This window comes from Stegostoma tigrinum, chromosome 39, assembly GCF_030684315.1.
Source record: "Stegostoma tigrinum isolate sSteTig4 chromosome 39, sSteTig4.hap1, whole genome shotgun sequence".
Classification (NCBI taxonomy): Eukaryota; Metazoa; Chordata; class Chondrichthyes; order Orectolobiformes; family Stegostomatidae; genus Stegostoma; species Stegostoma tigrinum.
In genome coordinates this window covers 3,605,308-3,633,202 of record NC_081392.1, presented here as the reverse complement: position 1 = coordinate 3,633,202, position 27,895 = coordinate 3,605,308, and the positions used below count along the sequence as shown (strand labels likewise).

The window sequence follows — 27,895 nt, the reverse complement described above, 5'->3', positions numbered from 1 at the left end:
GATGCTGGAGAATCCAAGATAACAAAGTGTCAAGCTGGATGAACACAGCAGGCCAAGCAGCATCTCAGGAGCACAAAAGCTGACGTTTCGGGCCTAGAAAAAGGGTCTAGGCCTGAAACGTCAGCTTTTGTGCTCCTGAGATTCTGCTTGGCCTGCTGTGTTCATCCAGCTTCACACTTTGTTATCTTTTTCCTGTATTCTGTCTCGTCATTGTTTCGGTTCTGACTCTGGTGGCATCATCAACAAGTTTGTCAATGGAGTTGGAGCTGAATTTGGTCACAGAGCAGTCATTGTATGAGCTTGGACTGCTTCAATAAAAAGGGAAGGCAAGAAATATTGATTTGGTGAATGGTACTTTGTCAAATTCAAGGTAATCCTCCAGTGCTTTGTGTTTTCTGCTCTGGGTTTTACTGTAGTCTCCTTCTGTCTCCATGTTCTTTATTGTAGTCCTGTCGTAAATAAGCTGGTGTAGGCACTAAAGGATTCCAAGAAATGTTGATACTGTGAAATATTTGTTGAAAGTACATATTTTAAACTAATTGGATTGCATGAGACATTGCTTGGCATTGCTACTACTTTTGGAATGACGGTCAACAAAGCCGAGATTGCAGAGCATCCTGATGAAGCATGATTAGTTTTCCAGTGAAGTGGAGTGAGTGGATAATTATATAAGTAATATTAATCTCACTCAAAAGACTCGTTACTGATGAGGATTTGGTCAGTCATCTCCAATCTGCCTGGAGTTTGTAGACTTTCTGCAGCATGCTTTTCCATTACTCTATAGTGGCCATTCATATATCTTTCAGACACACGTTTTTTTCTTTCTTTGAGTTAAGTCATTTTATTTTGCACCAACATCTATTATGTGATTTGATCATCACCCATTTTTATTTCTCTCTATGTACTGTGCCTGCCTTTTTTTTTCTGGCTTAGTACAAGTTTATAAACTGTTCCTCTGTAATATTGTTTAGTTACAGATGAGTGAAAAGTAGCTCTTCTATTTCTCAGAGTCTGCTTTGGAATTCAGGAAAAAAAAGTTTTCTGTTGGCCTCAGATTTTCTCCAGGTGCAGGAAATTTTTCCTTCCTTTTGTTCTCCTTCCTGCTTATTTTTCCTCTCGTTGAACAACAGGGTACATGACTTATAACCTTCCTTAAACAGCATGGGTGTAAGGATATGATGACTTCAGTTGGAAATACCCTGATGCTATTGTCATGATTATTTGATTCCTTTTGATATTTTTGAGCTTACCTTGCCTGTTTTCAGTTTCCCTGTCCCCTTCCTCTATCCCGTCACCCAGTCTCTTTGGCTGTTCTGATCACACTAACTTCAATCTCCATTGGGTAGAGGAGTTGGGAGTCATGTTACGGCTGTACTAGACATTGGTAAGGCCATGTGTGGAGCTCTGCACAGTTTTGGTTGCCTTGCTATTGGAAGAATGTTATTAAGCTGGAAAGGGTGCATGAAGGATTTACAAGGATGTTACTGAGACTGGAGAGTTTGAGTTATAAGGACAGGCTGGATAGGCTAGGGCTTTTTCTCCCCCCTGGAACATAAAGTCACCCCTTGGCCCTTTATGGAGGTTTATAAAATCATGAGCATAGATCAGATGAATAGCCAAGGTCTTTTGCCCAGATTAGGGGAATTCAAGACTGAGGGGCATAGGTTTAAGGTGAGATGGGTAAGATTTAAAAGGGACCCGAGTGGCAACTTTTTCAGAGGGTAGTGTGTACATGGAATGAACTGCCAGAGAAAGTGGTAGAGCTAAGTACAATTACAGCATTTAGAAGAGATTGGGACAGGTATATGAGAAGGAAAGATTGAGGGTTATGGGCCAAACGCAGGCAAATAAAACTAGTTCAGTTTAGGAAATGTGGTTAGCATGGATGTGTTGGGCTGAAGGTTCTGTTTCCATGCTGTATGACTCCATGACTATGACTCATAAGTTCCTGTAAGTCCTGCAGCACTGGCTCTTGGAAGCTGTCAGAATAGCTACTGTAAATGTGCTAATCCAACCACTGTTTCTGGCATAAGACAGGAAGCAGTATGTCTCATACTGATGCCACACTTTCTTTTGTATAGATTCTAATAACCAAGGGTTTGGAATTTTAAAGTTCTTTGGAATGTGGGCATCACTGGTCAGCATTAATTGCCTGTGAGAAAAGTAGTCCTTGTCTGTCTCCTCAAACCACTGCAGTCCATTCCCTGTAATGGTTTGTTATGACTGCATAAGGAATTTTGAGGGCACGTGAGACTTTGGAGGTCAGACTAGGTAAAAACAGCAGATTTCCTTCCAGCCCCTAGTGAGCTTGATGGGATTTTACTTTAATAAATGGTAGTTGCACAGTCACCATTACTGAGAGTAGCTTTCAGTTCTAGATTTTGACTATGATGATTTTACTTTTACCTTTGATCAAGAATCTACTACCTCTGCCTTAAAAAAAAGTTTAAACATTCTGCATTTGCTGCCTTTTGTCGAAATGAATTCCAAAGATAATTAACTCACAGAGAGAAAAAATGTTTCTTCATCTGTATATTAAATGGATCACCCCTTATTTTTAAACTATAATCTCTAGTTCTACGTTCTCCCACGCGATAAAACTGTGTTTCGGCATTCACCTGATCACGTCCCTTCAGCATCTTTTATGCTTCAAATAAGGCACCTCTGACTCTTCTCAACCCCAGAGACTACATGCTTAGTCTGACTAGCCTTTCCTCATAACCAGTCTGCTCTTCCCAGGTACTGGTCTAGTAAACCTTTTCTGAGCTGCTTCCAACTCAATAATGTCCTTCTGTAAGTAGGATGATCATACTGTGCACAGGTGCAACTTCACCAATGCCCTGTACCAATGCCCTGTATAGCCGAAGCATAACATTATTACGCTAGCATTCAGTTCCCTTTGCAATAAACCATAACATTTCTATAAGCTTTCCTAATTACTCGCTGTACCTGCTGACTAACCAGGCCACCCAGGTCTCGCTGCGTCTTGGAGTGCTGAAGCTAGCATCATTTAGATCATATGCTCTTTTTTTAATTTTCTCCCAAAATAGAAAATTTCACATTTCCCTACTTGGTAGTCCGTTTGCCAAATCTTTGTCCGCTCACCCAACCTATTTATATTCTCTTTGTAGACTCCTTATGTTTTCTTCACAAGTCCTCTTCCTACCTATCTAAGTCATCAGCAAATCTAGCTACCATACCTTTTGATCTCTTCATCAAAACCATTCATAGAAATTGTAATGAGTTGAGGCTGCAGCCCAGTGCCACACTGCTCTGACAGCCTGCCAGTCTGAAAAAGATACATTTATTCTTACTGTCTGCTTCCTAGCCCATATGGAACTATTCACCATAAGCATTTGTTTTCTCCAGTAACCTTTTGAGGCTTCTTGTTGAATGCCAAACATCACTGGGTCCCCTTTTATCTCCCCCACAAGTTAGTTCAAAGAATTTCAATAAATTAGCTAAACTTGATTCCCTTTGATAAAAGTGTATTGATTGTGCCTGATTACCTTGAATTTATCCAAACACCCTGTTAAGACATCTTTAATAACTTCCAATGTTTTCCACATGAGCTAACTGGCTTGCAGTTTCATGCTTTCTGTCTCCCTTTTTGAATAAAAAAGTTACAATAGTTATTTGTACATCTAGAGGAACCTTGAGTGTCTTGGTTAAAGATCAGACAAATAAGCTGGTCTTAAGGTTTTCCTCATGGCTTGGTTTTGCAACCACTGACTCAATTCCTTAGCACCCAGACCTAGAGATCTTGGGTTCAGATCATCTTCTGGTTTTAGTTGGTGCTAGGATTAACCCTATTTGAGGTCTGGGTCTGGGGAGTATTAACTAGAGTCTTTGAGACAGAAAGCATTGTATGCTGCGCGCTGCATCAAATACACTTCAATTGAACTTCCTCAGTTGAGTTTGTCTGTCTCTGGAGCCATGTCTGTATCTGCTTGGGCAGCTGCCAGGCCATCGGGTAATGCTATGTTCATCAGTTAAGCCAGCCTTCAAATGAATACAAGAGATAACACGGTGTGAAGCTGGATCAACACAGCAGGCTGAGCAGGAAAGCTTGACATTTCAGGTCAGGACCCTTGTTCAGAAATGGGGGAGGGGAAGGGGATTCTGAAATAAATAGGGAGACGGGGAGGTGGATAGAAGCTGGAGACACAGGTCAAAGAGGCGGGGTTAAAACCAGTGAAGGCGAATGTAGGTGGGGAGTTGGGGGGGATGGGTCAGTCCAGGGAGGATGGACAGGTCAGGGGGGCGGGATGAGGTTAGTGGGTAGGGGATGGATCTAGGGCTTGAGGTGGGAGGAATGGTTAGGGAGGAAGGGACAAGCTGGGCTGGTTTTGGGATGTGGTCGGGGGAGGGGAGATTTTGAAGCTTGTGAAATCCACATTGATACCCTTGGGCTGCAGAGTTCCCAAGCGAAATATGAGATGCTGTTCCTGCACCTTTCGGGTGGCATCATTGTGGCAATGCAGGAGGCCCAGGATGGACATGTCATCCCGGGGTGGAGAAATTGAAATGGTTTGCGACTGGGAGGTGCAGTTGTTTGTTGTGAACAGAGCACAGGTGTTCCGCAATGCGGTTTCCAAGCCTCCGTTTGGTTTCCCCGATGTAGAGGAGGCCACGACAGGAACAGCGGATACAGTATATAACATTGACAGATGTGCAAGTGAACATCTGTTTGATGGGAAAAGTCTTCCTTGGGCCTGGGATCGGGATGAGGTATAGGGGCAGGTGTAGCACTTGCTTCGGTTGCAGGGAAAAGTGCCAGGGGTGATGGGGCTGGAGGAGAATGTGGAGCGGACAAGCGAGTCATGGCGAGAGTAGTCCCCCTGGAAAGCACATAAGGGTGGGGAGGGAAAAATGTCTTTGGTGGTAGGGTCGGATTGCAGATGGTGGAAATGTCGGAGGATGATGCGTTGGATTTGGAGGTTGGTTGGGTGGTACGTGAGGACGAAGGGGATTCAGTTTTGGTTATTATAGCGGATAGAGAGTGTGAGGGATAAGTTGTAGGAAATGCGGGAGACACGGTCGAGGGCATTTTTGATCACTGGAGGGGAAGTTGCGGTTGTTGAATAAAGAGGACATCTGGGATGTTCGGGAGTGGAATGCCTCATCTCGGGAGCAGATGCAGCAGAGGCGAAGGAATTGGGAATAGGGGATGGCATTTTTTACAGGAAGTTGGGTGAGACGAGGAATATTCCAGGTAGTTGTGGGAGTTGGTAAGTTTAAACTGGATATTGGTTTCCAGGTGGATGCCAGAGATGGAGACAGAGGTGTCCAGGAAGGAGAGAGAGGTGTCAGAGATGGTCCAGGTAAACTTAAGGTTGGGGTGGAAGGTGTTAGTAAAGTGGATGAACTGTTCAAGCTCCTTGTGGGAACATGAGGCGGCGCTGAAAGTGTCATCAATGTAATGGAGGAAGAGATGTGGGATAGGGCCAGTGTAGCTTTGAAAGAGGGATTGTTCCACGTATCCTACAAAGAAGCAGGCATAGCTTGGGCCCATGCGGGTACCCGTGGCCACCCCCTTTGTAGGAAGTGGGAGGAATTAAAGAAGTTGTTGTTGAGGGTGAGATTGAGTTCAGATAAGCAGACGAGGTTTCTTTAATGGTGCAGCTTTTCCTGATCCTGCCTTTTCAGTTGGGTTATGAAGCTGCGTACCCAGTCTCATTCTAACAATTCCTGAAAGCGCTCTCATCATTTGGCCTTTGACTATTCGTGACTGCATTTTTGATGTATGCGCACAACTAGAGCAGTACAGTCGATAGTAATTTTTGTGTATGTTATATTTGGGTATTTCGTTACCCCGAGTGCTGGTCAGTGTACCATAACTATTCATTTGTGGGCTTTAAGATGGAATACATCACATTGACATAACAAGGTGTAGAGCTGGATGAACACAGCAGGCTACGCAGCATCAGAGGAACAGGAAAGCTGATGTTTTGGGCCTAGACCCTTCTAGAGAAATGAAGAATTTCTGAAGAAGGATCTAGACCCAAAACGTCAGCTTTCCTGCTCCTCTGATGCTGCGTGGCCTGTTGTGTTCATCCAGCTTGACACGTTATCATCTCGGGTTCTCCAGCATCTGCAGTTCCTACTATCTGTATCACATTGACAACTTTGTTCGATGCTGTGAACTAATTTTATTGGAAATATCTTGTGTTGTCACTCTTTCCCAGTATTTCAGAATTTGACTGAGGTTTTACACCAAAGAAATGCAGAAGAGTTAAACTGAAGCCCAGTCTGCAGTATCAATGGAGGTTGTAATATTAATTACTGGGGGAGCGTTCTCCCCGATGCTCACCTCTTGGCTACCATCAAAGTGGATGATTTGATTGTTACCACATTCTGTTTGTAAGATCTTGGTATGTGCGGATTGGTTGCCATATTTCCAAGATTACAGCAATCACTGCAATTCAAGAAGTGCTTAATTGGCTGAAAATTACTGTGGTGTGCCCAAGATTGTGAAGGCACTATATCAGTACTTGTCTGCCCATTGTCTTTGCTGAGGCAATGTTGTGGAATTTCTTTCTGGAAATAGATGAACTCATTGTAGTCTTGCTTAGCCATTAAGCAATTATTGGCCCTGTGATTTGAATTCAGCACTTTGCAAAAAATGTGACACTACAAGTTCTGAACCAAGAGAAGCCTTAGCTTAGTTTTATTATACTGCACAGTACCAATATCTGTAGTGCAGTGACTGCCATATAAATTCTTGGGCAATGGTCCAGTAATGTAATGCAAGCCTTCTGTGTAAGGAAGTTGATTGTTTATTTAGAGGGGCAGAATCTTATTCTGTCATAATTTTTTTGGGTAATCATCTCAAATCTGCCAGAGTTGCCAAGTCCTTGCCATTCCAATTTCATAGAAACTGGAAGTGTGCAGGTCTCTGTCCAGTAGAGTTGAAAGAATCTGTCTGTCTCAGCAAGTGGCAGAGGCAGTTCAAGCTGATACTACAGCAGAAACTCTGACTGGATCGACTGAAACTCTTGTGGTCTAATCCTGTCCAAGTCGTGAAGTGAGAGTAAAAACAAACAAGCTGAACCAAGGTCGTTTTCTGACATCATTTCCCAGGCATGAGCTTCTGCAACCGTCAGTATGTTTTCTGTCACGTACTGAGGGGTGTGTCTTACTGACATTCCCTGAGACATGGAATAAAATCAGGAAGCTGCAGCATTAACTGTGGAGACACACTTGTGCAGTAGCTGCCTTGGAGCATTCTTTGTTTTTTGCCCTTTTGGTGATTTTGGTCTGGGGTTGCTGACTTTTTAATCTCCCACACTACACCTTGTTGGTCTTGCCTTCTCTGTACATTCTCTGCTGAAACCCTCGGCTCCTGCAGATAAACCTTCAGAGCTTTCAAATTCTTGAAATCACTTTCTTCTGGAATCTTGTCAAAGCACGGTAAGTACTGGAGCTTTAGTGATGAAATGGTTTGTAATTAGACCGTTGGCCACATAGAGCAGGTATGCAAAGTGTTCTGTTGGGCAGGGGAGATAGCCTTACAACGTGATTAGTGAAACTGGTAAATGTTTCATCCCGTCCATTGTGTGTTATGACTGACAGCTTCTATTAGGTTGATTTTGGCATAAGGGCAGTGTTAGATTATTGTCTGGCATCTGAGCCTCAATTCAATGCTAGTGCCAACCTACCTGACCGGTGGTTGTGATATGATAGAATCATGCTGCTTTAATGGGCAATGAGAATTTATCTCTGTGGGAACTGAATCAGTGGCAAGGAGGATCAAATTCCATTCTTGAATAACAGCTTGGGGGTTTTTTTTCCTCGTTTTCGTGGTAATTGACCTCTGGGTTCAGCCTGCTGATGACCAGGTCCTGATTGCAATCAATGTTGCTCAGTTTTGATAACGTAATTAAGAAGAAACACCTTCCACTGGGAGCGTCAGTAACCAGAGGGACACATCTAATGTGTTCACAAAAGACCCATAGGGAAGATGAAGAGAGTTCTTTTACATGATGAGGCTGTGATGATCTGGAATGATCTCTCTGAAAACAGATTCACTTTTAATCCCAAGAAGAATGGGAAAGAGTGAAGCTGGGAGATAAATTAGATCACAGTCTTGAAGATCCAGCACAAGCAACAATGAATCAAATGGCCTCCTCGAGACTACAATTCTATAGAATTGAATTTCACAATGTGCCTTAGTGGGATTTGAGCTTGTGAATTCAGACTTGTTGTTCCAATCCCAATAGCACTGTGCTGTTTGTTTATTTGGATAGCAGGGTCCCGGTTTTAAAAAAACCTGAATACTACAAACGCTGGAAATCCAGAACCTGGTGCAGAGTGCGGGTGAGCATCAGAACAAATTCCCACTGTTTAGTAGTTCTTTGTTCTGATGTGTGCCCCCGTTATCTTCAAGACAGTGGGAATGGTATGGAGAGACCTGGCCACCAGCTGGTGGGAGAGGGTGAGTAGCAACCATCCTAATATGAGAGAGCATTTTTCTGAAGAAGGATCCAGACCCAAAACATCAGCTTTCTTGCTCCTCTGATGCTGCTTGGCCTGTTGTGTTCATCCAGCTCTACACCTTGGTATCTCAACCATCCAAATATGCTGTGTTGCCATACAGCAGGTTCCCTGTGTTCAGTGGGTTGTATGATGAGTGCATGGTCTCATGAACCTTTTTTCAAGTGGTCATTCTGTTGAATTCTGATCTATTACTTGCATCAGACTAGTGCAGTGGGTGCAAGATTTGGCTGGTCAATATAAGGGAGCCTGCTCTATTAATTTGTTGGGTGCTACAGGCAGGGCTTATAGGATGTGTTGCACCCAATGTGCTTGTTTTAGCCATTTTTATGAGGGGTGTGAGTTGACCCATACATTGCAGAACTGGTTAGGGAAAGGCAAAAGGTCAACCTAATGTCTGCTTAGTCTCTTGAAAGTTTTGCTTTGTTTTCTCTGTCTGTTTGTCCTGCAGCATCGAGTGTGTCCTTGCTTTTAGATACAACCTCTATCCTCTTCTCTTCCTCCTGTCTTGACCTCCTGTCAATCCCCGTTTTCCATCACTCCAGCATTGGTGGCTGTGTGCTTAGCTGGCTGGGTTCTGAGCTCTGGCATTTCCCTCTTTAAACTTTTCTGGCTAAATCTTGTCCTCCTTGAAATCTACCATCTTGAGTAAATTTTTGGCCTTTTGCCTTGGAATACGGAATTCTGACAGTGTGGAAACAGGCCCTTGGGCCCAACAAGTCCACACCGACCCTTGAAGCATCCCACCCAGACCCATCCCCTTATAACCCACCTAAGGTACACATCCCTGAACACTGTGGGCAATTTAGCATGACCAATCCACCTGAACTGCACATCTTTGGACTGTGCAAGGAAACCAGAGGAAACCCACCCAAACACGGGGAGAATATGCAGACTCCGCACAGACAGTCACCTGAGGGTGGAATTGAACTCTGGTCTCTGACGCTGTGAGGCAGCAGTGCTAACCACTGAGCCACCGTGCTGCCCTGTTACTACTTTTGGCACTGAGTCACAGTGATGTTTGATGATGAACCCTGGGATGTTTTGTGATCTTAAAAATGGTATATAAATACACTTTACTGAGCACAAATCAAACACACCCTGTTTCAAGAAGTGATTCCTGTACATTTGAAAAATCCTGGTTTAAAATTGTCAGTTAGTTGCTGGTCCAATACATCTTAGTGTTGATATGTGAATTTGTTGACCAGGCTGCAAATGGAGTTTTATCAATCCAGCAGTTAGCACTGCTCCTAAAGGCCTTTTTAAATCCATGTGCCAGTTCACAGCTGCATAGATTGAAAATAAAGTTGTCCATGTGGATGTGGTTTCTGCCAGATTTGCTGCAACTCGTACTTGTGTTACACAAAAAAAAAGACTTGAGAGATCCGCAGAAACCACAAATAGACTGTAATGGAAAAGATGTGTCATCACTTAGGTTACAGACAAGTTGCAGAAGCTGAACCAGCATTCAGCCTGTGCAGGGCAGCATCATAATGGAGTGAGACAGTGTCAAGATCCCTCAAATGGGGCGTAAAGTGCCCTGCTTCCCTCACTCCTGTTTGATGTGGAACTTACTGCCCCTTATCCTGGCTGGCTGAATTGTAACAAAGTGTTGGTTTGAGAATAGGTCGCGGGTGTTTTTTCTGACATTGCATTTCTGGCATCACATTCTGCTTTCAGAAAACAAATCCTCTATTGATTAACTGTGACATCTTACACTGGCTAATCTGTATTTGTGGGAGTTTGGCTGTTGTCATGCAGTTTCAGCCAATCCAAATCCAGAGCCCCATATGTACTGAAGTGATTTAACCCATCTTGTAAACTCTTGAGTGTCTGTACCCCAAGCTACCCATCACACCAATTCTATCTGGTTTTCCCGCCGTTCCCATGTTTTCAGGTTTGTTTTCCTCTGCCCAACGTGAGCTTCACTTATTCAGTCAGCGCTGGGAATTGGATAGTGATGAGGAGTAGCAATCCTAGTTAATTCTCCTCACCCGTTGCTGCTTCATCTCCCTCCCTCCCTTATTTTGCTTCCTCCTGCATAATTTTTCCTGTGTCCTTTGTTTTCCATCTGCTGTCACTCACTTTTTCGCACTTGTCGTTGCTGACCTACAGTGGCTCCGTGGTGATCAATTGATATCTCTTTTAGAATTCTGATCCTTGTTTCCAAACAATACCCTCCATGACCTCACCCAATGTTCCCTTTAAATTGCATGCATATGCAACTGCCCCAAGGTTCCATGCTCCAGACGTCATTGCCATGCACAGATCTTGAAGACCCATGCAGCCAGAAAGAAGATTAGAGGGAACACTGGCCTCGTTCCTCTCTTTTTTTCACTTCTCTTCTAGCCCTGAAACTATCTGTGATATTTATGCTCCTTTGTGGTCTTGAGTATTCCCAATTTTAACTCCACTGCAATGTGTGTGTTTTCACTTGTCGAGGGTTTAAGCTCTGCAATTACCTCTAATTTATCCTGTTACCTTTTGCTCCTTTTAAGGTAGTTGTTAAAACTTACCTTTTAGATGAAGTTTGGGTCTCCTCTAACCTTGAGTTGTTTGAATTTTCTTTGATAATGTGTGTGGAAACTTTGATATGTTAAATGCGTTATTTAAATGCAAGTTTAGCTGAGATGGTCTTGCTTGCGTAGCTAAGATACAAACATTCACCCCCCCCACCCAAACTTCTTGGGGTATCAAGGGAGCAAAACTTTCCTGAGTCTCAGTACTACCTTGGTACAATGTATGTTAAGTGGCAGAGTGTCACAGGAAGAAAACAAAGCTCTGTAACACCCAGCGTAGGAATGCTATGTTGTCAATATGTTCCAGTTCATTGCTTGTCTTCTCAACAGACGGGAATGGTTGTGGCTCCTAAACGCTGGAGCTCGCATGCATGAAACATTCCTTCTGTGCTACGCAATGTCACCAATAGATCTGTAATCTGAGGATGTTCGCACAATGAAACAAGCAATATCCTGGGTGACAGCAGCAAAAGACATCATGACAGTTGGCACCCAGCCAGTGCCTGTAGATGTGCCTTTGTTAAAATACAGTGTAGATTGTGTGTCAGGGAACACCACTATCTTAAAGTACTTTGTGCATCAATTGCTTGTGAAAAAGGCTGACTTATTCATGCAAACTGCTGTGGACAGGAGAGTGGTTTGTGCTGAACGGTTGGCTATGGACCCTGTGGAGTTAGAGTGGGCTGTTAATTGACTGAGTAAACCATCTGATTCAGCTATCAGAGATCCTCTGTATTTCATCAAACTTACAAATATAAAGCACCTTCATTTAGCAAAACACATCCCAGAATGCTTCACGAGTGTGTTAACAAAGAAGATTTGACACCAAGACATGTAAAAGTATTAGGAGAGGTAACCCAATGTTTTGGCTGATGAAAGAGGTTTAATAGTGTCTGAAAGGAGGAGGGACAGGTGTTTAAGAGGGGAATTCCAGTGCTTCAGGCCCAAGCAGCTGAAACGACAACCTCTGATGATAAGAGATAATGGGAACTGCAGATGCTGGAGATTCCAAGATAATAAAATGTGAGGCTGGATGAACACAGCAGGCCAAGCAGCTGCTTGGCCTGCTGTGTTCATCCAGCCTCACATTTTATTACCTCTGATGATAAGCCCATTTCAAAAGCTAGTTTGTTCACTTGAAGTCCCAGCTGAGCTGATTCTAAGGCCCAGTGCCCACATGTATGCCTCCTGGATCATTGCAATATCACAGGGACTGAGGTTTCAAACTGGGGTCAGACATTCAGCTCATGCCTGTCGGCCAGTAGGAATGCAGTCACATTTTAACAATGCAGCACAGTAGTTCAGCGGTGGATGTTGGGGAATAGGAGTAGAGTGTACGTGGATAGAGGTTAAGGCACAGAGTGACAGGAATAAGAACTACTTAAAAGACATTGATTTGTGGTGACTGAAATTTACTAATCAGTATTCTGACCTCGATCAATGTTGAACTCGTCCCACTTTATTTAAATAGTCTGGACTCCAATATGAGAAGATTATCAATATGTGCAGGTGGTACACAATTAGTGTATGGTTAATTAATAGTGGAGTAACTAAACGATAGTACACAGATGTTATATGTTGCAGTTCAATGCAATTTAGTGCAGATTAAATGCAGATTTATGAGTAAGCTTGCCCGAGAAAAGTAACGCGCTCATCTTGCACCATGTGGTAGTCTCTCTGTGGCTGTGTGAGCGTGTATATGTTGAGGGCTGCCCACCTTGGGTGGGTGGGTGAAGCTGTATGTGTTTTTGACTCTCGCACAAAGGGGAATGAGTTGGCTGAGCCAGCTTCATGGTGAATGCACAGTATTGTGCTCAGAAGTGACTGTGAGAGGTCATCCTGGGATGACATGCATGGCAACTATTCGGGCAGAACGTGTAGCACATATTGAATGCATGTGGTTACATAACAAGTACTTCCTTCATGGGACCTTCTACTGAGAAGGCCGACTGTCTTGAGGAATGCTGCTTGTGTTTGGCTTTCCAGGAGAGAAGTTGTAGCTTGAGTAAGAGGCTGTGTGTTTATCTTTGAGCTTACAAGATGCAGGGTAGGTTTAAATTAGTTCAGAACACAAATGCCACAATTTTAAGTTGTGATCTTGGTCGTAGAGGTCTTCAAAACAAAAAGACAAGTCAAATATTCACAGGCTACAAACACTCATTACAAATGCTCATGTCTTCCTTGCTATTTGTGTAGCCCTTGTTTATAATTTGTTTCACTTTAACAACTACAAGACAAAGGAAAGGGAATGTTTCAAGAGAGAGGCTTGAACGCATCTTTGAAGAAGATCCAGAGGAGTATTAACTGCAGGGTCCATAAAACGCAGACAGCACTGTGTGACTCGCAGTAATGTCAGATGATTCATTAATAGTCAAGGTTTTTTTACTAAGGCTTTAAGTCTCATAAATAGTTCAATGCCACATGTACCCCATTTTCCCAGAAACACACAGAATAATAACCATCCTGAAGCCCCACGTAATCCATTTAAGGTCAAAGTGCTCTTGCAATTCTAGCCTCTCACATACCCAGATTGTCTTTGTCTTTGTTAAGCATTGCCTGTACGGTCAGTACTCAGAGCTGAAGTGATAAGTAGAACTGGCAGAATAACTTGCAGATACCTGGATCAGTGCTCCATACATCTATTTCTAAGTCTCTACACCTCTTTCTCTTCCATTTAACTGAAGCTACGCCTAAAACTTATTTAGCCTAGCTATGACCATTTGTCCCAATCTCTCCTTCTAGCTCTGTGTCAAATTCTGTTTCACCCCCGTCTCAAACACCATGGCACGTTTTACCCTGTAAAAGACTCCAGGGCAAAGTAGTTCATGTTATTGTTTTTCATCCAAGTTCACCCATAGTGTTCTGCTTTAGCATCTCTGTCAGTTGGGCAAAATCTTGGAACCCTTCTCAAAGAACATTGTGAGGTGGACCTACGCCAACAAGATTGCAGTGGTTCACGAAGGTAGCTCATCACCACCCCAAAGGAAACTAGGGGTGAGCAATAAATTCTGGCCTAGCCAGCAATCCCCAAATCTCCATGAATGCATTAAAAAATAGAGTTGGGTGGGGAAGTATTTGCGTATGATAGGGATGCTGACAGCTTTCAAGGTGGGACAGGACCATCAATAGCTTGTTGCGGGGTAGCGGGGTATTGTTAGTGGATGTGCCTTCAAATACAAACAAGGGAGTTCCTCCTAGTTAGAATTTATACATCGACTAATAGTTTATCTGGTCCTCAACATATTGCTGTTTGTGGTGTGAGGTTTTATGGATGGCGGTTGGGTGGGTCTTGATGACTTTGGGATGAGGTAATGTGGGAGAGGGTCACTCCAGATCTTGTGATTTTATTTTTGTTTAATTTGCATTCGTTTGCAGAATAAGTCGTGGAAGAAACTGAAGACTATGGTACACTGGTCCCCATTTGTTGTCTCCTTCAAGAAGCGCTATCCCTGGGTGCAGTTAGCAGGACACGCAGGTAACCTTGCCCTGAACGTTCTCTGTCACTGTGTAGCTCACTTGCTTCAGAGAATAGCCAGCACTGAGAAAATAGCTTTGGTTCTTCTAATAACTCACTGGATAAGTTCCCCTTGGGATGGTGCAAACAGTGATGACTGTCTATATTTAGTTTGTTTTATTGCAACCTGAGTACCATGGAGAGAGATGCGATATTGGATTAACTGGAGTAGATTGGTTGGGGGGGGGGAGGAGGTGTGGAAGAGAGGAACCAATTACAGTGGCTCTGATTTCCAGTGCTGATTGTGTTTGTTAGCTTGAAATGGAGAGTCTGCTTGTCAGTATAGAATCAGACCTTATTAATGTTCCCTGTGGTTAAACAAGCTGGCAATGCTCTTCACCTGTTGGTTAAAGCATGTGCTATCTCAGGCATTGTAGAGTTGTACCCTAATAAGAGCAGGGTTAGAGTCATAGGGTCCTACAGCACAGAGACAGACCCTTCAGCCTAAACTAGTCCATGTCGACCAGATGTCCATCCATGCTAACCCTGTTTCTCTGCACTTGGCCCAAATCCTTCTAAACCTCTCCTATCCAAATTTTTGTCCAAATGCCTTTTAAGTGTTAGTGTACCACCTCAACCACTTCCGCTGGAAATTCATTCCATAAATGTACCACCACCTAAAAAAGTTGCCCCTCAGGTTCCCATGTATTCTTTCCCCTCTTACTGCTGCTGTCTAGTCCTTCATTCCCCAACCCTGGGAAAAAGACTGAGTGCATTCATTCTGTTCACGCCTCTCATGATCTTTTTTATTTTTGTAAGATCCCCCATCAGACTCCTACATGTTAAAGAATAAAAGTCCTAGCTTGTCCAACCTCTCCCCATAACTCAGTCCCTTGACTCCTGGCAGCATCCTTATAAATTTCCTATGCAGTCTTTCTAGTTTAACAACATCCTTACTATAGCAAGGTGACCAAACCTGAACACACTACTCCAAGTGCAGCCTCACCAACATCGTGTACAACTGTACATAACATCCCAACTTCTGTACTCAATGCCCTGACTGATGAAGTGCCAAAAGCTGTTTTCACTGCCTTGTCTACTTGTGACTCCACTTTCAAAGAACTGTGCACCTGAACTCGAAGGTCCCTCTGATCCACTACAGTCCGTAAGGCCCTACCTTGCACCATGAAAGAGGAAAGTGAAAATAGAGATTGATGGATGAGAATGACCACACCGGGGTTCAATTTGATTACTCCCTGTTGTAAAGCTCCGTCAGAACAGTAACCAGGGTTCCTCAGAGCAAGCATCAATGATTAAGCTTGGTCCAGAATAGCGGAATATTTATCCTTGTGTAATCTGCTGGTGAAGATCTGCTGTAAAGCTTGGATTTCAAACGCCTGAAGGGTTTTTATTCCTCTGGTTGTCATCAAAAGGAAAGCTAACAATAAGGTGGTATCTTCCATGCTTCCAGGATACCCCAAAGTGTTGTACAACCAATGAATACACCAGTTGTGACAGACAAGTCATGAGTTAGCTTCTTTCTGCACAGTAAGATCCTACAAACAGCAATATTATGAGAACCAGATAAACTATTGGTTGAGGCATAAATTCTAACTGAGAAGAACTCCCTTGTTTGTATTTGGAGTGAGGGATGGGATGTAACATCTTCGCTACAGAAGGCAGCTGGAGCTCTGGTTTAATATCATTTAGAGGACGGAACATTGACCATGTAGCACTCCCTCAGTGCTACGTTGGAGTTTTGTGTGTTTCTGGAATGTATTTGAACCCACTAACTTCTGTCTCAAAGTTGGGAGTCCCACACACTTGAGCCTTGGATGTCGTTGGTCTAGTTGTATTTGACTGAAATTTACTATCCCGTTGCGGTGGGAGAAGGTCAGTAGCAGATCCCTTTTCTCCTTTCAAGTACTGTCACTCACAGATCAGGCCTTGTCTGGTACAAGAGAATAATTTGGGGGACAGGTTGAGGTTAGGATATGGGAGTGAGTTAGGTGACTGCAGAAATAGAACATAGAACAGTACAGCACAGAACAGGCCCTTCAGCCCACAATGTTGTGCCGACCATTGATCCTCATGTATGCACCCTCAAATTTCTGTGACCATATGCATGTCCAGCAGTCTCTTAAATGACCCCAATGACCTTGCTTCCACAACTGCTGCTGGCAACGCATTCCATGCTCTCACAACTCTCTGTGTAAAGAACCCGCCTCTGACATCCCCTCTATACTTATTTCTTTAATAATGAGACAACATTGGCTATTCTGCTGTACTCTGGGACCTCACCTGTGGCCAAACAGGATACAAAAGTGTCTATCAATGTCCAGAAATTTGTTCTCTTGCTTCCCTCAATATTCTGGGAGAGATCCCATCAGGACCCTGACATATCAGAATTCTAAGGTGTTAATAATTTTTAATATAACTCCATAAATCATGTTCATTAATCCATTAGCACACTAATTTGTGGTTATAATACTATCTGCAGATTTACATTTACTAATGTGAACAGTTGAAAGATGACTCATGTTCACAAAGCTTGCTGTGTTTATTTCAGGTAACTTTAAAGCTGGAGATTACGGTAAGATCCTGAAGAAGTACTGCGAATGTGAGCATCAGTGTTTGGAATCCTTGATGAAGGATCCTTTACTGCGTCCCTATGTGCCAGGCTATTATGGAGTGGTGGACAAAGATGGAGACAGCTATAACCAGATGGACGATCTGTTATCGGAGTTTGATTCCCCCTCAATCATGGACTGTAAGATGGGGGTGCGGTAAGTTGGCTGTTATCACTCTGGGTGTTCATGGTCTGAATGAGTCTTGAACTACAAACTGGGACCTATATAAAGGTTACATCCAGGCAGGACCAGGACTGACTTCCTGGGGAGGAGGGGAACAGGCCGGGAAATGCTGCTGGAAAAAGCAGGGAATTTGGTCTGAAATGCACGGGTTTCAGTGTGAGGAGTATAATAGGCAAGGTAGATGAACTTGGAGCTTTGGTTAGTATTTGGAACTATGATTATGGAGACTTGGCTGAAAGAGGGATATAACTGGAAGCTGAATGTTTCAGGTGTGATAAAAAGGGATGTAAAGGGGTGGGGGGGTTGCATTATTGGTAAAGGAGTATCTCTCAGCTGTACTAAGGGAGGAGTCATTGGAGGCCTCATGCAATGAGGCAATATGGGTAGAACTCAGAATTAAGAAAGGTGAAATCACAATGCTGAGGGTATCCTACAGGCTTCCCAACAGCCAGTGGGAGATGAAGGAGAGAATATGTGGACAGATTTTGGAAAGATGTGAAAACAACAAGGTTGTTGTGGGTGATTTAACTGCTTTCTCCCCCCCCCCCCCCAAAAAAAAAATATTAACTGGGACTCACTTGGTGCAAGGGGCTTTGTGAGGACCATTTCATGAGGGTTTCTTGACAGTCTATAAACGGTCCAACTTGGAAAGGGGTTATACTGGACCTGGTTTTGGGAAATGAGCCCAGCCAGGTGAGTGAAGTTTCAAGGGAGGGGATAGGTCAGTCCAGGGAGGAGACACAGGTCAAGGAGGCGGAGTGAGGTTAGTGGGTAGGAGATGGGGTTGGGAGGAATGGTTAGGGAGGCGGGGACTAGCTGGGTTGGTTTTGGGATGTGGACAGGGGAGGGGAGATTTTGAAGCTTGTGAAATCCACATTGATACACTTGGGCTGCATTCCCTGGCCTCCTGCATTGCTACAATGACACCACCCAAAAGATGCAGGAACAGCATCTCATATTTCATTTCTGAAGAAGGGTCTCGACCCGAAACGTCAAGCTTTCCTGCTCCTCTGTTGCTGCTGGGCCCGCTGTGTTCATCCAGCTTCACACTGTTATTCCTTCTTCCCTGTTCAGTTGTTGCAGCTTTGAGCACAGGACGGGTTGAGCTAGAAAGGTGGTTGGAATTGCAGCTTTGGAGCTCTGAAGGAGCCTGCAACAGCATTTAGCCAAATTACTTCACACATCTGAGCATGGGGCTTGTGGCATGCTAGCCTGTGAAAACTAGACCAGAATGGAAATGTGTGGTTTGCTAAGCGCCCTCAAACTTTCTATTCAGCTGTATTTAAATGCAGGGCAATGTGTGACCTCTTAACCTACTGCTTGTTCCTTTGCTAGTAGGTTGCCTAATTCTCAATCTTTCCCAGATCCTTACTCCCAAAATCTTGGTGTTTAAGGTGCTAGAAGTGGTGCAATGTTTTGCTGTAGCTGCAAGCTGTGTGCTCCATATCTACCTATGATCGATCTCTCTCTCTCTCTCTCTCTCTCTCACACACACACTCAGGCAGGCAGACAGACATAATTGAACACAGAATCACTGTCACACTTGCTCTCTCAGGCAGACAGACAGGTGAACTTGTGCGCGCACTGTCAGGCAGACACACAAATACACATGCTCACACTGTCCCAGATGGTCACGCATGCACGTAGTCCCTGTCTCAGATGCACATGCACACTCAGATGCACGTGCATACGCGCGCACACCCACTCGCGCTTTTGCTCAGATGCATTCTTCCTGAGCAGTCGGTTGTTCTGGTGGTCGGAGATATTCGAGCCATGATGTGCTTTAGTTCCCTTGATCTCTGCTTCTGTGCAGTCCCTCTTTTGCTCAACACTGCTCCTGTTCCTCCAGTTCTTGCTTTGAAGTTTGTTTCTGTGATCACTGAAAGATCTCCAAACCTCAGTCTGAGTCAATACCTGTTGTCCAAGCTCCACTCTGAAATCTGTGGCTTTTTTTAAACTCAACTGCCAAACAGCTGCTGTGTCCTCCACTCTCTGTGCCTGACTCTCTTCCTCACTGAATTTGTTCTGACAACCTTCTGGACCTTGCTGTTGATCATCACACCTCACACAGGCTGCTGCCTCAGGTCCGTCTCCTGTTCATATCTCAGGGGACTTAACGAATTTGGAATGCTTGTAACGGGATGTCATATCGACAATAACATGCATTTATCCAGGCCCATTAACAAGATAATACTAATGATAATATTTCAGAGTTTAATCCCAATAGGGAAGGGATGGCAGGCAGGGTCTCTCTGTCTTTGAGAAAGGAGACTTGAGTGGTGATCTGTTACAGATATTTAAAATCATGAAAGCTTTTGATCGAGTAGATACATGAGAAACATTTCCCTTGAGAATACTGCATCTTGAGGCTGTCAATATGAATTACTCCAGAGAAATCCACTCAGGAATTTAGAAGAAACTCCTTTACCCAAAGAATGGTGTGCGTGCGTGCGTGTGTGTAACTCCCTGCCAAAAAGAGTGGTTGTAGGGAATGGTATAGATGCATTTAAGGGGAAGCTGGACAAGCACAGGTGGGAGAAAAGAATAGAGGGTTACGATGGATTGAAGTGAAGAAAAGTGAAAGACTGAAGTGGAGCAGAACACTGGTGCGTACTAGTTGGGCTGAATTTGTTTCTGTTTCTCTTGTGTATGTTGTGTAACGTAACGAGTCAAAATTTGACACTAAGCCACATGAAATATTTGGGCAGGCATCCAAAAGATTCAAGGAATAGTTTTCAAGTGGTACATTTGAAGGGAAGAGAGATGGAAAGATTTGGGAAAGGAATTCTATCAGCTAAAAGTGCGTCTGTCAGTGGTGGAGTGAAGAAAATTGAGGAATGGCAAGAGACGAGGATTAGAAAAGCATGGGTTGGAATAGGGTATGCTGGAGGAAGCAGATTGAGAGAGGAAGGAGAGATCTGAACTGGTGAATGTGTACAGTATAACATCTTTACAAATTGTAGCGATGGCTTTAGTTTTTGTTTAGTCCCGTCACATTTTTCTAACTCTGGAACTCAACTTTCATTTTGAAGGACATACCTAGAGGAAGAGTTGACCAAAGCTCGTGAGAAGCCCAAACTGCGGAAAGACATGTATGAAAAGATGATTGCAGTGGATCCAAATGCCCCCACACAGGAGGAGCACGAGCAGAAAGCTGTTCTGAAGCCACGTTACATGCAATGGCGGGAGACACTCAGCTCGACTGCAACACTTGGGTTCAGGATAGAAGGAATCAGGGTAGGTGGGGACTGCATGGGCCAGTCAAGAATCAATATCGTCAGAGAAAGCTAGGAAAAGGAGTAGACCACTTAACTTCTGGAGCCATTTCTGCCATGGCTGATCCACGATCAAACCTGCCTCTGCCTTAATTCTCATAATGCCTTTCGTTCCTAAATCCCATCCGTCTCAGTTTTAAAATTTAATAATTGGCAAATTGCAGAAGTTGACTGTTTCCCTTTTGTGTATAGAATTAATCCCTAATTTCACTCCAGAAATGTCTATCCCTAATTTTTTGACAATGTCTCTTGATGTAAGATTCCCTAACCACCATAGCTAAGTTTCTGTCTCTATACTGTTTCCTTTAATATCTTGAACATTTAGATCCATTCACTGCTTAACCTGTTTTAATTTCAGGGTCTAAACCAGGAATCTCAGTCCATTCTGTCTGAGTCAGCTGTCAGAAGGAACAATGGACTTGATGCTATTGTACTGTGTTCCTTATAACGCTGCAATTAACTCTGTAGTCCACTTTTGAATGCCTCAGTTTAATATGGCTCCACAGTCTGGCAGTCCACTCTTGACATTAGACACTCATTACATGTAAAAGCTTTTCCTTACATCACTTTACTAATCACTTGGTTAATTACACCCGTGTGTGTATATGATGACCCCTTGTTACTTAACCTTGGTCAACCAAGCATAATTGTGGAGAGTCTATGCTGTACCATCTCTGAAGCTAATACACTGTTCCTAAGGTGGGGCAGTGAGGTTAAGGTATAAAAGTGTTCCAAACCTGCCAGATGGTTTCAGGGAAGTTTAATGGGTAAGAAGAGACAGCGGGGTTGGGGGAAATAGTGTCTCTAGTATTCATTTCACTTCTATCTGTACATCTGTCTTCACTAGGTTTAAACATTTCTGTTTCTCTTTCATATACTCAGAAGGCTGATGGCTCCTGCAGCACAAGCTTCAAGAAAACCAGACTCAAAGAGGAGGTCATGGAAGCGCTGGAAGATTTTGTAGACAGCAATCGAAACATCTTGGTAATGATCTATCTATCCTCCACCGCCACATTCCTTCAGATACCGGTTTCTGTCAAAAGGTGGAAGGCCAATGCGACAAGCATTTAAGAAGGCAATTAGAACGTTTGCCTTTATTGCAAGGAGATGTTATGTAAAAGTAGGGTCGGTCTTGCTACAAGTGTAGAATGCCCTGGTGGGGCTAGAATACTGCAACCAGCTTTAGCTTCCTTGAGGAAGGGTATACTTGCATTGGAAGTGGTTCAGGGAGTATTCATTCGGTTGATTCCTGGACTGAAAGAGTTGCCTTACAAAGAATGGCAGCGCAGGTTGGGGCTATACTTAATGGCACTTAGGAAGGCAAGAGGTGCCTTTCTTTTCTTTACTGTCTAGGATGTAGGAATTGCTGACATTTATTGTCCATTCCCAGTTGCCCTTGATCTGAGTGGTGAATGAAGCCATTTCAGGAGGCAGATAAGAGCCAACCACATTATTGTGGGACAGGAGTTACAAAACAGCAGATTTCTTTGCCTTTTGGGCACACATGATCCAAATAGGATTTTACAACAACTTATGAGGTTAAGGACATGTTCACCATTAGACACAGATTTAATACCAGAATTATTTTATTGAATTCAAATTTCATCATCTACCACGGTGGGATTCAAACCAATTCCCCCAGAACATCAGCTTGTGGGTCTGCATTACCAGACCAGTGATATTACTACTGTGCCACTACCTTCCCTCTCATCTTACTGAAAAGAATGGTGGTGAGGGGGCTTGGTAGGGTGGATGCTGGTACGATGTTCCGTCTTGTGGGGAACCTAGAGCTGGGGAGCGAGGGAGTCTCCCATTTATGATGGAGAATTTTTTTCTGCAGGTCATCAGCCTTTGGAATTCTCTTCTCCAGAATGGAGACTGGGTCACTGAATATATTCAAGGTGGACTTCTTTTTGGTGTACTGATGAGTCAAGATTATAGGGACACCAGAAGAGAGAAGTGGGGGCCACATCAATCAACCATGAATGTCAGAGGAAACTAAAGGCGACAAGTAGTCTTTTCCTCCATCGTGTCAGAGTTCACAAATTGCTCCCTTATTACTTTGTCTGGGATTGGACAGACCTCCTCTCTTTCATCACCACTACATGGACACTGCCAAATTCCGCTTCGACCACATCCATGTTTTGGTGTCACCCCCTACCTCACCTTGTTCACGTAAATAATGCTAATGTTTCTGTCTTGTTCCATTGCAGAGAAACTACTTGACGCGGTTGAAAGAATTGAGGACAGCACTAGAGGGCTCTGAGTTCTTCAACACACATGAGGTAATGCATGTTCCCTGTCTACCCACTCAGTGTACGGACCACTGTGAACTAACAGACCTATTTGCTACGTCAACCATGTATGCATTAAAATCATAGCTGAAAATGTACAGCAATCCCAGAAGCAGCTCGCAAGGAAAAATAGATCTGAATGCTTGTGATACTTTCAGAATCAAAGAAAGATCTGTGTAGATGCAGCTGTTGCCATTGCTTTTGTTCCTTGTTATATAATAAGGCTATCCAGGATCTGCTTAGAGATCCTGCTTTGGTCTACTGTTTGTTCCAACCTGCGACTCATAATCTTTGAGTTGGGGTCAGGATTAAGTTGCTGCTTATATTTCCATTTCATGTTGTTGCACTACCACTTTACTTCTGCCAGTGTTTGAGACTTGTCAAGTATTGATTTTTGGGTGGCACTATGGTTAGCAATGGTGCCTCACAGTGCCAGGGACCCAAGTTCAATTCCAGTCTTGGATGACGATCTGTGTGGCGTTTGCACATTCTCCCATGTCTGTGTGGGTTTCCAACGGGTGCTCTGGTTTCTTCCCAAAGTCCAAAAATGTGCACGTTGGGAGGATTGGCAGTGTTAAATGTGGATTATGGGAATGGGGTTGGTTGTCTGGGTGCAATGATCTTCGGAGGGTAAGTGCAGACTTGATGGGCTGAATGGCCTCTATCTTTACTGCAGGAATTCTGTTTTTATAATTATTGCCCCATACTACTTCGTGGCTGTGGTATGGATGGTTCTCCAACACTTACTTAAGATTAACTGTTCAGTCTCCACACACTCTTGATTTCTCAACAGTTTGATTTGGAAGTGTTTTTGTACGTTAATGAGATCCACACTTATTTGATTCCTGGATGATTAAAAAAATTTGTCTTTGGGTTGGTTAACCATGGAGTCCTTAAGAATCAACTACTTGCTTCCTTCTCTGGGCTCACTTGAGCTGATGGCATCTTTTATCTCTTTCACCTTTCATCCCTTAATAACACACTGTGGCTCAGATTGCAGCAGTGCGAGATGACATGTAGTTCACTGCTATCTCAAGCAATTTGAGATGGCAATAAATTTGGACTAATTAATAGCTATGTGCTGAAAATGCACGAAAAGCAAATGTCATAAATTATCTTCTGCCCTTTTAAACTGTGATAAGAGATTTCTTCAGGGGTTTGTGTACCGTTGGAATGCTCTGTCAATGAGTGTGTTCAAGACTGAGATCAGAAGACTTCTGGGCACGATGGGAATGAAGGGAAGTGGTGCAAGTCTGAGAAAGTCAAGTTGAAGTCAACTATAAGCCATGATTTTATTGAACAGAAATACAGCTCGGCTGAATGGCCTTTTTTTTGATTTTTGTTTTTCTGTTGCAGTGACCTCTGACTCCTGACCAGTGAAGTATGTCTTTGTCTCTCTCTTTTTGTTTTGTTCTTTCCAGGTGGTTGGAAGTTCTCTCCTCTTCGTGCATGACAAGTCAGAGTTGGCAAAGGTTTGGATGATTGACTTTGGGAAGACGGTGCTGTTACCTGACCATGGGACACTGAACCACAGGGTGCCCTGGGTCGAGGGCAATCGGGAGGATGGCTACTTGTGGGGGATGGACAACCTCATCAACATTATCTGCCAAATGGTTGAGGGGTGACTCATTTTGGCAGCCTGTGGGCCTTCCATTCTCAGCCAGCCAAGTCTGCCACTTTCAGGATGACATACAGCCCCCTATGTGGGGAGCAAAGTGGGTTGGACTCTTCTCTGGAAACTTTTCCCTCCTTCGCCACCTCTGACAAGTTCTGAAGCACGTCATGGTAACAGAGGAGGGATGCAACACTCAGTTGGGATGTTAGTCTGGGGTGGGGGGAGGTTTGGTGGTGTGGGATGTAAAATGGCTGAACAAAGCTAAACGGAGGCCACGTATGATTTCCAGGATTCATGTGCTGTGTCTACATCGTGACGTTGACCTTTCTGAATACTCTGCCTGACCTCTGAAAGTAGAAAGAGGGAGTTTGAACTTTGAACCATGGACATTGTTTCCTGTGGGTCAGTGCAGAGCAGACACTGCAAATGGTTCAGTCAGTGAACACTTTTTTTTAATATGGAGCTTGAGCAGAGACACCGGCGAGAGTAGAGGTATTTACTGGATCTGTTCGAAAATGTTTATAAAGCTGAGGAACTGAACTATCAAACCCAATAGCCTTCCACTGGCACCGAGACCTGTGGCTTTTCTACAGACTAGAAATGCTTTTCCATTGTTCCTTGATTTATCATTTTTAGGACTTGTGTTTTCACCCAAGGGAAATTCCTGTTGGGACAGCCTGCATCCCACCCTACTGCACTGTGCATTGACAATAGACTTGAGAGCTGCACACCCCCCCCGCCACTCCTGCCCTTTGCAATGTGGTGGTGAACAGGTGGTCAGGGGTGATGATGATGTTGGGCAAGGGAAAGAGAAGCCAGGTGGATTCAGGTGATGGTGAAAATGCTCATTGATCACGTAAACACAGTTAAACCTTGTGAAAGAAAAATTGTGAAAAAAAAATCTCTAAGTCTGATCTTGATTTGACATGGGGGAAGAGCTTGTTTAGCTGAGTAAGAAGTAAATAGTTTGAATTACAGAATTCTTCGGGCTATTTACCCATTCATAACACCCTAGTCTTTCAGTTTCCCTCTGTTCCTGGGGCTAGTTTCGCTGCAAAATTTTTCATTCCTCATTGGCTTTATTTTGGAGTTTGATTTGGGCTGATACTCTGCTGAAAGTTGGACAGTAATTCAATCCATTTGTCCTGGGAGTAAACTGGAAAAGTTTTTTTTATAAACTCTCAAAGACCATTTGTACCTTTATCCATTTAAGGCTGTATTCTGCACGTGTCCGGTACTCTTGACGTGGGACCAGTTCTCTCCATGTGGATTAGGTGAGCAAGAAATGCCTGCCTAATTGTAGATACAGTAGGGGGGCTAGGCCATGCTGAGCAGCAGATAAACATGGAGTTCTTATGCAACCCGAGTCTGAACCAGCAGATTTAGAGTTACACTGCACGAAACGTCGAGCCTATATCTCTCTTAGTATAGTCCCAGTGGCAGCACTGATTTATTAGAACAAAATCAAGTTGAGTTGTTGTAAATATTTCTGACCCTTCACTTTCTTCTTTACAGGGGTCTTTGCCTTATGTATAAGAATTTGTTGTACTATACAGGACTGTGTACACTGAATCTTAACTGCAAAGTGTCTTAACCAATTTTTTCTTTTTTTTCCCCCCATTTATGAGCAAGGGTTTTATCTCTCCTATAAGGCCAAATCTTGTGATGAGGCTACAGAATGGGACCTTAATCTGCAGAGAAGCGCTGTTGGGGTGAACTACTTTTATTTCAAAATCCAAAGTTTTTTTTAAAAAAATTGTTAGAATGGGATGCGAGCAGGTCTGGCAAGGCCAGTGTTCCTCATCCGTAATTGCCCTTGAGAAGATGGTGATGAATTCTTGTATGACCATCTTATCCGTTTATTGTTTCATTAAAAACTCCTATCAAGAACATCCTCTGGGTGAGTGTGAAATGGGGCAGTGTTGGGGAGTGATTTGCACCAAAGCAGGTCTGCTTTCATCTATTGGTTAGAGTAGAACTTTCCCTGTTCTCTCTCTCTCACCACAGGCAGCAGGAAGGAACTTTGTTTAACATTGATAATTAATAAGACAAAAGACTTTTGTAGTAAATACTTAGAAACCTTGTTTCCAGGAAGGCAGAGAAGCCTGGCATTTAAACTGACCCTTAAAGGGTTAATTTAGTCTGTTACACTCTGTGTTAGTTTTCCTTCAGGTTCCCACTATCTTGTCCGTGGGATATTTAGATTGAAAAGTTTGCTTGATTCTGCCAGTACATAAGTTGCAGTTTTGCAGTTGCCAGACTTTTTAGTGCAGTTTAGAGAGAGAGGGAGAGAGCCTTTGTGCAGCATCTAGCTGACAGTGTGCTGCATTTAAGTGGACCAGAACTGGTAAAGGATGTTCACCTTGGTTATAGGCACTGTCAAAACAGCACGGACCAATGGTCTGACCTGTGCACTCAGCCTTTGCTGTTTATTAAATGCTGTAGGGAGAGCAAGTTCTGCCTTCAGTAAAATTTCCAACAGTTGAGCAGTAGATTTTGACAGTGCCAGACTCAGTGTCATCCCACTAATTGGTTTCTCAATTAACTGAACTGATTTTAATACCCAGGCCAGCTACCTGTGCCTGACTGTCCTGCTCTCCCAAATTTAACCATAACTCCCCGCAAATGGAAACCCCTACCTTTTGTGCGTTAGGCTGAAGTCTTATCTACCAGCTCCCAATACATTCAAGCACACATTGTTTACAAAGCTATCCATGAAAAAGTGTTAAGCCCCCTATCCTTATATTGTTATGCATATGAACAATTGCTGGAAAATACTGGAATCTGCATGTTTTTTATAATTTATATTGCATTAAAATTGTACTGCTGGGTGAATTTGCATATAATGTTAACTAACCGATTCTTTGTAATAATAAAGTTGCCTCTCATTGAGGATTTTTACATATTTACACATCTGTGGACCTTGTTCTCATTTTTAAAAATGCTTTAACTGCCAGCATCTCAATCACTCACTCTGGATCAATTTGCCTGCTGTCTTGGGTACAAACCCAATCCAGACAACCCCAATGATTTCAGCCTAGAGCTCCCGATCTGAATTTGCCCAAACATGCAGTGTATTATTCAAAAACACGCAGAACTGTGAAAGCTGAAAATTGGAAACACAAACAGAAATTGCTGGAAAAATTCAGCAGTTCTGGTAGCATCTGTGGAGAGAAAGCAGAGTTTACGTTATGTTTTGCTTGATTTGCTCGCCAAGCTGGCTTGTTTTCATTCTGACATTTGTGATCATGCTAGGTAACATCATCAGTGAGGAAAAATGACATGACGAACTTTCCCTAATATAAGTACACTCTGACAATGAAGGCTATCAGTTTAACCTTAGTAGTCCAAGCCAAACATTGACACTCATGGGAATTCCTAGAGGCATAGTTCTTGACTCATAATGCATTCAACAACATATAGACATGG

At 43.4% G+C, this 27,895-nt stretch overlaps 1 protein-coding gene across 1 annotated transcript in view; it reads left to right on the top strand.

Annotated features, from left to right (window-relative positions):
- Positions 1 to 27,377, top strand: part of LOC125447819 (inositol-trisphosphate 3-kinase A-like) — an 80,343-nt gene extending 52,966 nt beyond the window's left edge. Inside the window, exons 4-8 of the mRNA XM_059640903.1 lie at positions 17,039 to 17,255; positions 20,315 to 20,519; positions 21,440 to 21,541; positions 22,771 to 22,842; positions 24,273 to 27,377. Of these exons, the coding sequence (XP_059496886.1) occupies positions 17,039 to 17,255; positions 20,315 to 20,519; positions 21,440 to 21,541; positions 22,771 to 22,842; positions 24,273 to 24,476 (800 nt within the window). The 3' untranslated portion in view covers positions 24,477 to 27,377. The remainder of the gene's footprint in view (positions 1 to 17,038; positions 17,256 to 20,314; positions 20,520 to 21,439; positions 21,542 to 22,770; positions 22,843 to 24,272) is intronic.
- Positions 27,378 to 27,895: the final 518 nt, after the last annotated feature.